The sequence below is a fragment of a genome, unplaced genomic scaffold, assembly GCF_019419815.1.
Source record: "Pyrus x bretschneideri cultivar Hongxiangsu unplaced genomic scaffold, Pyrus_bretschneideri_v1 Contig113, whole genome shotgun sequence".
NCBI lineage: Eukaryota > Viridiplantae > Streptophyta > Magnoliopsida > Rosales > Rosaceae > Pyrus > Pyrus x bretschneideri.
Window position 1 is genome coordinate 395,050 of NW_025999406.1, and position 11,420 is coordinate 406,469.

General features: G+C 37.1%; 1 protein-coding gene across 1 annotated transcript; it reads right to left on the bottom strand.

Moving 5' to 3' along the window:
• Positions 1–1,219: 1,219 nt before the first annotated feature.
• Positions 1,220–4,350, bottom strand: LOC125474009 (ubiquitin-related modifier 1 homolog 2-like). Its single transcript, XM_048577439.1, has 5 exons — positions 4,232–4,350; positions 3,558–3,633; positions 3,339–3,421; positions 3,165–3,172; positions 1,220–1,329 (listed from the first exon to the last, which is right to left on the bottom strand). The coding sequence occupies exons 1-5, from the start codon at positions 4,348–4,350 to the stop codon at positions 1,220–1,222; spliced, it is 396 nt and encodes a 131-aa protein (XP_048433396.1).
• Positions 4,351–11,420: the final 7,070 nt, after the last annotated feature.

Below are 11,420 nucleotides of genomic sequence, written 5' to 3' on the forward strand. Positions count from 1 at the left end.
CTACGGAACCCGAAGCCAGTGAGCTCCCAAAATGCCTCGTACTAGGTGGGGATGGGAATATACATATAAGGATCACTCCACTAGATGATGTGGGATGTTACATACATGGTTGTGCTTACTACTTCTTAACAGAAGGTAAAACAAATGCACGTTGAAGGTATATATTAAAAAAATAGGAGGAAAGATGGATGTTGGCCTCTCACAAATTCAAAATCAAAAACTGCGAAATGACCCTCACATGCACAAAATATAAATAAGCACTTAAGAAATAAGGGAAAAAAAAAATATATATATATATATATAAAGCAACACTTTTTTAGGGGCTGATAAAGAAATGTCTCTCGCATTCGCAATGCATTAAAAATATATCTTCACAATTACAATGAAAAATAACTAACTCGAGACATCTTTGCAATGAGATTCTATTTATTTTCAATAATCAATTCAGAATTAAAATAATATCTAAATTAACAAATCCTTAGGGCACGTAGCGTCCGTGATGCAAAAATGCCTCTCACATGCGCGTGCGGAGAGGCTAGTAATTATTTATTCTCACAGTACACCAAAAGGTTTTTTTTTTTTTTTTTTTTTCCGTTGGAACTGGAATATTCATATTGAGGCCTAAACAATACCAAATTAAAATAAGTGAACTAAGTCAATTGATTAAGGTCATTAGGCCCATATGTTCCCGTTTTATCCCAAAATTCAAACAATTTCTACGTATATTATTCTACAGGTCTTATCTGAATGTGTTGGTATGACTTGAACCTTTCTCCGTTGCCAAATTGATGCATGACAACTTCAATGTAGCGACGATTTTTGACTATATTGAGTCTTGCTGATAATGTGACATCTTGAACAATTTATAAAGAGAACTGTTATTAGCATTTCATAAATCTTATTATGCACTCATCGCTCTAAAAAGTGAAATGAATATCGCCCCATCATCCTATATCGAAATAACAATCCAACCCATTTGCCATTATCCTATATCCAAATAACAATCACAGGCAATTTACAGGTTTTATTTGCATCAATATCTAACTACTCCTAGATATATGTACATAAATCTCATATAATAGCCAACCACTACATGGGGAAGTAGTCATGTTCACATACGTATATCAAATCGCGTCAACATCTTACAATCCCGATACAAACAATTGGTTCATATCCTAAAGTTATTACAATGATCCGCGTACTTACAATGATCCGCGTACTATTCACTGTGCAAGGTTGAAATGAAAACAACCACATCCTTCTCCTCTAGCGTTGTATCAAGTTGCCCGCTCAGCTCCCAATCGCAATCGTTCACAAGGGCTAGAACACCTGATGTGATATATAATAGCACACAAGTTAAACCTTATAATTGTAGTATATGTAAGTAGGGATCATTCTAGGTCAAGGATTAGAAGGGATGCTAATCTACACAATTTAAACTCTAAAACACTAAACTAACTCAAAAACAGAAAACTAGACTCTAACAACTCAAAACAAGCTAAATAGACTCAAAACACACTAACTAAGTTAAATTGACTCAAACTAGACACTAAAGAGTGGTTTCGACGAAAATTACTTTTAACTTGACTCAAAACACTTAAAAACACAAGTTTGGACATATTCTAACTAATTTGACACAACAAAGTAAAGGGGATTGGGTTTTTGATGAATTTAAAGTAAAGACAAGTAAATTAAAGACTCTAAACAACTTTGGACGAAATTGGGTGTTTAAATGGGTGAATGGCTAGCTAGAGGGTCCTTCTCCACACATGACACATATGCATATAAATTGATTTCCAGTTATTTTTTCTTTAAACCATGAATGACAATACCATAAATTAATGGTGAAACGCACAAATTAACTTTTAGATTTTCCTAAATTCATTGAATTGGATGGAATACGCATCGGCAACCAAATTATTCTTATCAAGTTTCCTACATGAACAACATAATAGAGATACAATCAAAGATCATTAAGCTTTGTGAAAATCATAAACATTGACATGACATTCGTAACTATGAACTGCATGATACTCCTACCATGGATTTACTTAACACATTGTGACTATCAACCTCCACTACTTATAAATATAAGTTCATAACGATTAGGTGAAGTTCTCTTATATTCTAGCATCAAATTCATGCATGCAAACTAAGTGTGCACCCTTAATCAACATACAAGAATAAGTTATCAATCAAACAGATAAGTAAATCGCATTCATGTTTTATGAAACAATAACTGGAGGAAATCAATTCATATCACATATATGTTCATGGCTTTGAATTCACCTTATGCTAAAAAGAAATTAGTTCCTCATGTTCGCAAAACAAAGATAATTAAATTTAAACATTGAAAACAAAGAATAGAATACACCTAGAAACGCTCCAACAATCCAACATCTTGAATGGCAAGCACGGCTCCAAGTGACTCCTCCTTCCTTCCTTGCTGCGGCACAATGGGGATTTGTGTGCATGATGGATGTGTGTTGTGAATTGTGGTGAATGATGGGTGGTGGAATGAGTGCTATGACAACATGTATTTATAGGGAGAAGGGAAGACACAGCAAGGGCAGAAAAGGAGGGGAATTATGACTCCAAATCACTAAAGAACAAGGACACGTTCATTCAGATTCCAGGGAGGACAAGGAATGGTCATTGCGGCAGGAAACATGTCTTCTAGAAGGGATAGGTGCGGCACCAATGTAGGAGAAGGATAGGGCTTCTAGAAACCTGATATTTAGGTGTTCTAATGTCATTTGGATGTCCCCCTTGTAGCAGGAATTAAGGTAGCAAAAGATTAGGATAGGATAAGATAAGATAAGGTTGGATAAGATTTGGATAAGATAAGGTTGTTTGGATAATGTTCCATGTTTCTTGCTCTCTCCTTATCTTCTTTGTCTTGAACTTGTTTATCCAAATTTGTAGCATGTTTCTAGCCTTATTTGACTTCAAATTTGTCCATCCACCTTGCTCCATATGCAAGTTATCCATTCCAAGCCCAAAACTGCTCTAAATAGCTCCAAATTGCACTTTCTTGCCAACTTTGTTTTTTTAAACCTACAAACACACGAAAATAGCTTAAATCACTATAATAAATAGAAACTAACTTACTAAATGCAAAGAAACAAGCTAACAAAGTCGCATAAATATGCTTCTATTAACACCGGGTCTCCTGCAAGACAACCCAAGCTTCATGTTATAGCAACAGTATTATACCCATGTTTCAAATTATTTGTTTTCCTATCAAAACCATTAACAGCATATTTATTATAAAATTATCGAAGCGACTGAGGAACATGTTCAGTTTAAAATTATGTCTGATGCAGATTTTATCTTACACAGTATCCCCTTTCATAAACATTTCAGGCCTCTCCTTGATCAAATGGGTACGGATCCAGGAGAGCAAATCCTTCATGGTTAGCTGAGAAGAAGAAGACGAAAATCGTGTTGACTAATAGGAACAAATAAAAGCGCTGAAATGACAAATCCCCTTCAGGTTACAAATCCCCTTCAGGTTATACTTATTCTTCTTAGCCTTAACAAAAGCTGAAGTTCACCTTTTCTGCTCCGTTTTGCATTTCAACGTTGACATTATGAATCTTTACAGAGTTGCATAGAAGCTCTAAACCTCCACTGCGGAAAGAAAACAAAAAAAATCATAAGGAAAGCAAACATAATTTCTCCCAGTTTCGAAAGGCACAAGGTGGAAAAAGATAAGTACTTGCACACAGTTGGAATGAATTGTTCCAAATTTTAAATAGAAATTTCATTGTTTCACATTGGTTACTACCAAAAAGTTTTCTCACTTTATAAGGCATTGTTCCTTATAGAAAATGATTGGAGTGATGAACTTTGGAGAATAAAATTGGGCTCACCCTTGGGATTGGGTTTTGGAGTGTGCTAATTAATTGATCAAAAGATGGGCATTGGGGTTCTTGGGCTTGGACTCTAATAATTAAATTATTTAATTAATTATTTTCGGATTTAATTAATTAATTTTTATTATTTTTTATCAACAGACTCATCATTTTAGATGAAGTCTGTGAACAGTGATGAAAGAGCAAAGCACCCCTCTAGAGAAGATGTCTCCCAACAGACACATCCCATTCTTATACCCGTTGCAAACAGGCATACACATACTATATATACATTCATATGCATGACATTTCATATACAAAAAATCAATATTCTTCTTCTACAATCACAAATATCCTTTCTGAGAGAACCACACGGAAATTCGCCAAAAGTCAAGTTTTCCGATGCTGGAATTCTGACTTGATCGTTGAATCCTGGTGAAGCAGACGTCCGTAGAATTACAAACACTGAGTAGGGACGAAATTTCTTTTTCATGGATATTGCGGTACGCAAGCCTCGATCTTCAATATTTATGTTTAATATTATTTCATTGTTCATACACTGTTAATTAGTTGTTCGCATTTATTATTTATTAGCATATATAAATTTATTACAGATTGTTGACATATTTCCAACATGTATCAGCATAAAAAAACACAAATGACAACGTCCAAAACTTAAACTCTGAATACCTTATAAAATTTCTCCCACGATATAAGTTCTCCCATGATTCGAGTTCGCCCACAACAAAAAATGGAAACTATCAACCGCTAGACAGAAACAAGTCCAGTCAACTTTAAGAATGGTTCATGGATAGCCATAAAGCTAATGTTGCAATGGTGTCATGGTGTCCTCTTTTTATTTTTGTGCCGTGTCACGATAATAGTATTTCATTTAAGTAATGACATATGCCAATTCCAGCTTCGTTACAATTAAGGTCTAAGAAAACCTGAAAAAGAATTCAAATCTCTTCGAACACGAAATAGTTGCAACAAAGATGCCCAAATGATAACGTGAATCTTGCTCTGAGTGTCACAGTTTACTGGTTGAAGTTTTAAATTTCATCATAATGGTCTTGACTACTTGTCCAAAGCATCAAAAGTGGACAATACCTAACCCTAAAAAGGAAAAGTACAAAATAATTTTCATAGAAGATTGACTAGCAAAGTGACATGCAAAGATAACATTAGAAAGAAAGCGTTAAGAGTCCAAAAAAGTACAATATTCATCATGGATAAATTCATTGCCAGACAATATCCAATTCATTAGGAATATCAAAAAACTCTTTTCACCGTTGTTCTTTAGAACAGAAAAACAATGGAGCTAGGTTTTTTTTTTTTTCCCATTCAACTGTAAATGCAAACGCATCTTTAGTTTTACAATATCAAAGTAGCCAACCTAGCTACGAATTCAAAATCATTGCCATCATAAACTCCTGCATATTCTAGTCTTCTACACGAAAACACTACAGGAACTACCACTAAATTTTATTATTTATTTATTTTACAGTTTTGGGAAAAAACAATTCTAAGGGCATCTTAGTCATTTAAAATTTCACTTTGGTGTATGGAAGTGGGTTTAGAATAGATGGATATAGCTTGATTCCACACGTGTGTAGGTGCAAATTGTGGATGCAAATTTCCACCATCTTCTCCTTTGATGAAAATGCACCTGTAAAAATAATAACACCGATTAAGGCCAAAAGCCTCACACGCCCATGATGAATGGGCCCGGGGGGGGCTCTTTGGCCGAAGAATCTCCGATGCCAAAGTTAGAATTCTAAAAAGAATGTGTTTAGGAGTTTGTGGCAAATGGCTTAACATTTTAGTGGGATAAGATGGGTATTTATAGGAGGGTGGCTAGTCGTATTTGGAGAATAGTGGCCGGTCATATATGGTGTAATTGGAGAATAATTGCAAGATATTATATGAAATAATATCTTGCAATTAACATGGTAATTAATCCCAAATTAAATAGGAAGTTTTGGGAGCTACCTTTTGAATAAGATTTTGATGAGGAGTGATGAGAGGGATTTGAATAAATACCATTTTGATCACATTTGGCTCTTCCTTGATTGAGCCGTTATTGTCTGTTGCATGCGTGTGGGAATCCCAGTGTGCCTCAAATGTAATTTTGTCCTTTTAACCCAAAAGTCCATGTGTCACCTGCATAATTTTCTTGATTATTTTTTCCTCCACAAATGCCCTCACACCTGCTGGGCTGCTCACAAGAAAGGGCAGCAGGTGTAGAGATCTTCAACTCTGATGCATAATCCCAGTTGGACTTGGAATTAGATTCTTCTAAGAAAAGGAAATGAATCACCTCCAAAGCCTATTTAAGCCTACCTTAAGTAGGGGATTAAATCCACTTAGAGGGCAATTATTTATCCTTACAAGAAAGAGAGAAACCTAGAGGATATTTGTTCCCCCACCCTTACCATTCTTCTTTGCTTGCCCTTGCAAAGAACCGTCTTCTGTTGATTTCTTTGTCTTCTCTGCGCCGCACCAAGGTAAGAAAAATTTAATTTTCTTTGTCTTCTTCTTGGGTGGTGCGGCAGTCGTCGGGGTGGTGTGGCACGCCAACCGGCAGGGGCCAAGAGTCGGCTTGGCATAAGCTGAGGAAGTGGTGTGGCAAGGGCCACCACTTGGGCTATTCGGCTAGGCTGGAGCCAAGGGCTGGCTCGGCATGGGCCGAGGAAATGGTGTGGCAGGGGCCACGTTTTGGGCTGCCATGTTTGTGCTGCTTGTCAAGAAGGAAAAAACTGCTTGAGTTTAATTTCTCAATTGTCGTAGATGGAGTAATTGAAGATGGTGCTACAAACATCGAACTTGCTGAAGATGAAGTCTCGGGTGAGCAAACTGCTGAGTGCGAAGTGGCTACTGAAGGTAGGATGGCTACTGGAGAGCCTAAGGTCATCCAAGCTACTGAATGAGTAGTTTGCTCTGTTTAGCTTGTGTTGAATTTCGGTGACCTTCATAATAAGTTTATCAATTTGCTAGAAATTTAATAAACTGCTTTCACTTTACTCCATCTTTGTTTTTCTTGAAACTTTGCTTGCTTGAAGCGTTTTGCAAAACTTTTAGCCATAAAATCGTCGGTTAAGCACGCTACTTCGAAGAAGGCTAATGATCTCACAAAGTCATTATGGGCGTGAGTTTGGGCTTCTTGGGGCGTCAAGCTGTTGAGTTCATTGTCGACTACTACCTCCTGACCATTTACTACTTAGTTGGTGTTTGAGTATTCAATCCTTTGAGTTGTGTGGCCTAGATGAGTGTTGGGGAATTAGTTTATCAACTTGCACCGGAGATCTTACCTAGATGAGTGTTGGGGAATTGGTTTATCCTCTCGTGCTGGAAATACCCAGATGGTTGTCGGGGAATTAGTTTACCTTTTCTCACTAAAGAGCAATTAGTTTACCCTTTTGCACTGGATAGCTTACACGTATAGGTGTCAGGGAATTAGTTTACCCTCTCGCACTAGAGAGCACACCCATATGGGTGTCGGGGAATTGGTTTATGATAGGAGCATATTTATGCGACTTAGTTAGCTTGTTTTCTTGCATTTACGTAGCTAATTGCTACTTATTAGAGTGTTTTAAACTATTTTCATGTGTTTTCAGGTTCAAATGACAAAGTTGGTAAGAAAGTGCAATTTGGAGCATTTTAGAGCAGTTTTGGGCTTCAAATGGATAGCACATGCATGGAGCAAGGTAGATGGACATTTTTGAAGATTAAAAGAGGCTAGGAATGTGCTCAAGAGTTGAAGAAATTAATTCAAGACTTGGAAGATAAGGAATCAGCTAAGAAGAAGGAAACACTATCCAAATTATCTTATATTATCCAAACATTATCCAAAATCTTACCTTATCTTATCCTAACCTTATCCTAATTTACCTTAATTCTAGCTGCAAGGAGGACATCCAAATGACATTAGGATACCTACAAATCAGGTTTCTAGAAGCCAAAGCCCTATCCCTAAATCTATGCTGCATACATCCTTTCTAGAAGCCATGTTTCCTACCGCAAGGATCATTCTTTTTCCTTCCTGGAATCTGAATGAGAAGTGTCATTTTTCCTTGTTGATTTGGAGTCCTAATTCCCCTCTTTTTCAGCCTTTGCCGTGCCCTCCCTTTTCTCTATAAATATCTTATGTCGTAGGAATCATAAATCACCTATCTCTTACCACAATTCGCACCACACATCCATCATACACATAAATCTCTCTAGTGCCGCAGCCTTGCAAGGAGAAAGGAGAGGAGACCTTTGGAGCCGTGCCTTGCCATTCAAGCTTGGATTGCTAGAACGTTCTTAGGTGTATTCTATTTTTTGTTTTCAATGTTTAATTAAAGTTATCTTTGTTTAAGTGTGAACATGAGGAACTAAATTCGTTTTAGTTAGAGGTGAATTCAAAGCCATGAACATATATGTGATATGAATCTATTTCCTGCTAAAATATAAGGGAATTTCACCTAATCGTTATGAACTTATATTTATAAGTAGTGGAGGTTGCTAGTCATAATCGTGTTAAGTAAATCTATGGTAGAAGTATCATGCAGTTCATAGTTACGAATGTCATGTCAATGCTTATGATTTTCATAGAACTTAATGATCTTTGATATGTATCTCTATCATACAGTTCATATAGGGAACTTGATAAGAATAATTTGATTACGTCGCTGAGTCCAATTCAATGAGATTAGGAAAATCTGAGAGTTAATATGTGCAGTTCACAATTAATTTGGGCCATTGTCATTCATGGTTTATAGGAATAATAACTGGAAATCAATTTGTATGCATATATGTCATGTGTGGAGATGAACCCTCTAGCTAGCCATTCACCCATTAAAACACCCAATTTTGTCCAAAGTTGTTTAGAGTCTTTAAATCTGTTTGCTTTTACTTTAAATTTGTCAAAAACCACCTCCCCCTTTATATTTCGTGTCTTTTAGTTAGAATATGTTTAAATTGGTTTCTTTTTAGTGTTTTGAGTCAACGTAAGTTAGAATTCGTCCAAATCACCCTTTAGTTCTTGTTTTGAGTCAATTTGTTTGTTTTGTGCTATTTTGAGTCATTCTAGTTTGTTTTAAGTCATTAGAGTCTAGTTTTCTGTTTTTGAGTATACTTTAGTGTTTTTTAGTCTAATTTGAGTAGATTAGCATCCCTCCTAATCCCCGATCTAGAACGGTCCCTACTTATACATACTACAACTACATAAAGAGGGTTTAATTTGTGTGCTATTTTATATTACATCGAGTTTTGGCGCCATTGCTGGGGATTAGCAAAATTGCTAATCTCCCCTTTGTTTCTGTTTTTATTTTTCTTGTGTTTTTTATTTTATTTTGTTTTGTTTTCTTAGTTTTAGGTACTAGTGTATGACTCCATGTTCCCAACCTGTTCGTGCACATATATTGAAGTTTGACGATGATTTTGAACGAACTTTGAAAAGGAAGAGGAAGCAACCAGAACCAAATCCACCTAGTTCTAGCTCTGAATCCGAATTTGAAAAAGAAAAGGAAGAAGAACAAGACATGGTGGTGGACAATCGAACAATCAAGGAACTTTCAGCCTCGGGGTTGGACAATGCTGTGTCTATTTGCATTCAATACCCTAAGGCAACTCCGGACAAGACCGATGAGTTTGAATTAAAGTCTAGTTTGCTAAATCATATTCCCAAATACCATGGGCTGTCTATGGAAGATCCGAACAAGCATTTGAAGGAATTTGAAGTAGTATGCTCGAGTATGACACCCATTAATGTGGATGGGAATATTTTGAAGATGAAAGCCTTTCCATTCTCTCTTTTGGAAAAGGCTAAGGATTGGCTCTATGAATTAGCACCCGGAACCGTCACTTCTTGGGAAAGCATGAAGAGAGCATTCTTAGAGAAATTTTTCCCAACTTCGAGAGTCATTCTCTTAAGGAAGAGGATTAGTGGAATTCAACAAAGCCAAGGAGAATCATTTCTATCGCATTATGAGTGTTTCAAGACTTTAGTTGCATCATGAGCACAACATCAAATGAAGGAAAAGCTTTTAATTCAATATTTCTACGAGGGATTCCTTCCAATTGAAAGACAAATGCTAGATGCTTCGGCAGGTGGAGCTTTGGTTGACAAAACCCCAGTTGCTGCCAAGATCTTCATAGCCAGTGGAGCCTTGAATGCACAACAATATGAGGGAGTTGGACAAAGAGACCCCCCCACGGCAAACCCAAGTTAATGAGGTAAGTACAATTTTTGAAATTCAATCTCAATTGTCTAATCTCACTGTTCTTGTGTCATAGGTTTTTGATGGATCCAAAGTACAAAGAGTAAGTGTTTGTGGCGTGTGCACTATGCAAGGACATTCCAATGATCAATGTCCTCAATTGATAGAGAATGGAGGATGGGAAAGTGCTAATGCCATAGGATATCAAGGCCAAAATCAACCAAGGCATGACTCGTTCTCTAACACCTACAATCCGAGCTGGAGAGATCATTCAAATATGAAGTGGAGGGAACCTCAACAAACTCATCAACAAGGCAGATATAGACAGCCACCTCCGAGACTCTATCAAAGGCCATTCGCACCACCACAACTTCCACCACAATCTGCCCAAACAAATTCAGGTTCGTCGTTGGATAATGATAAAATTCTTCAAGTACTAACTTCTTTGACGCAGGGCTTATAGAACCAAGCCAAGGAGATGGGTGAATTAAAGAATCAAATGGGGGCAGATGGTGGAGTTCATGGGGCTCATTTAGGGAACAAGGCAAACTACCTAGTTCAACCGTTGTGAATCTAGAGGAAGGTTTTGAAACTGCCAAGGCCATCATGTTGAGAAGTGGCAAGGAAGTTAGAATCGACCCACAACCATCCAAATCTAGCTAAAAGGAGGACGAGAAGCTACAACTCGAGGAGGAGGAAAAGGACAAAGCCACGACAAGGGTAGAACAACCCTTGCCGCAGCCACCTAGGGATCTTAAATCGTCCAATTAAAGTAAGTTAGGTCCAAATTCAGTTAATTCTAACCCTATTCCACCAAATGTGCCTTTCCCTCGCATATTTATGCAATCTAAGAAAGAAGAGAGTGACAAGGACATTCTTGAGACGTTTAGAAAGGTGCAAGTCAATATCCCGCTCCTAGAAGCAATCAAGCAAGCTCCAAAGTATGCCAAATTCTTGAAAAAGCTTTGTACAACAAGGAAAGGATTTTGAACAAGGAAGTGGTACGGGTAAGTGAGAATGTTTCAGCAGTTTTACAAAGGAAATTGCCTCCTAAATGCAAAGATCCAGGTAGTTTCACAATCTCGTGTGTTATTGGCAATACTAAGTTTGAACATACTATGCTAGATTTAGGTGCTTCCATTAATGTCATGCCATACTCTATCTATGCATCTATGAACCTAGGAGAGCTTTAAAATGATGGTGTTATTATTCAATTAGCTGATCGTTCTAATGCATATCCGAAAGGAGTTTTGGAAGATGTTTTGGTGCAGGTTAACCACTTGATATTTCCAGGAGATTTTTATGTGCTTGATATGGAAGATTTGGCCCATTCCACACCATTGCCGATCCTACTTGGGAG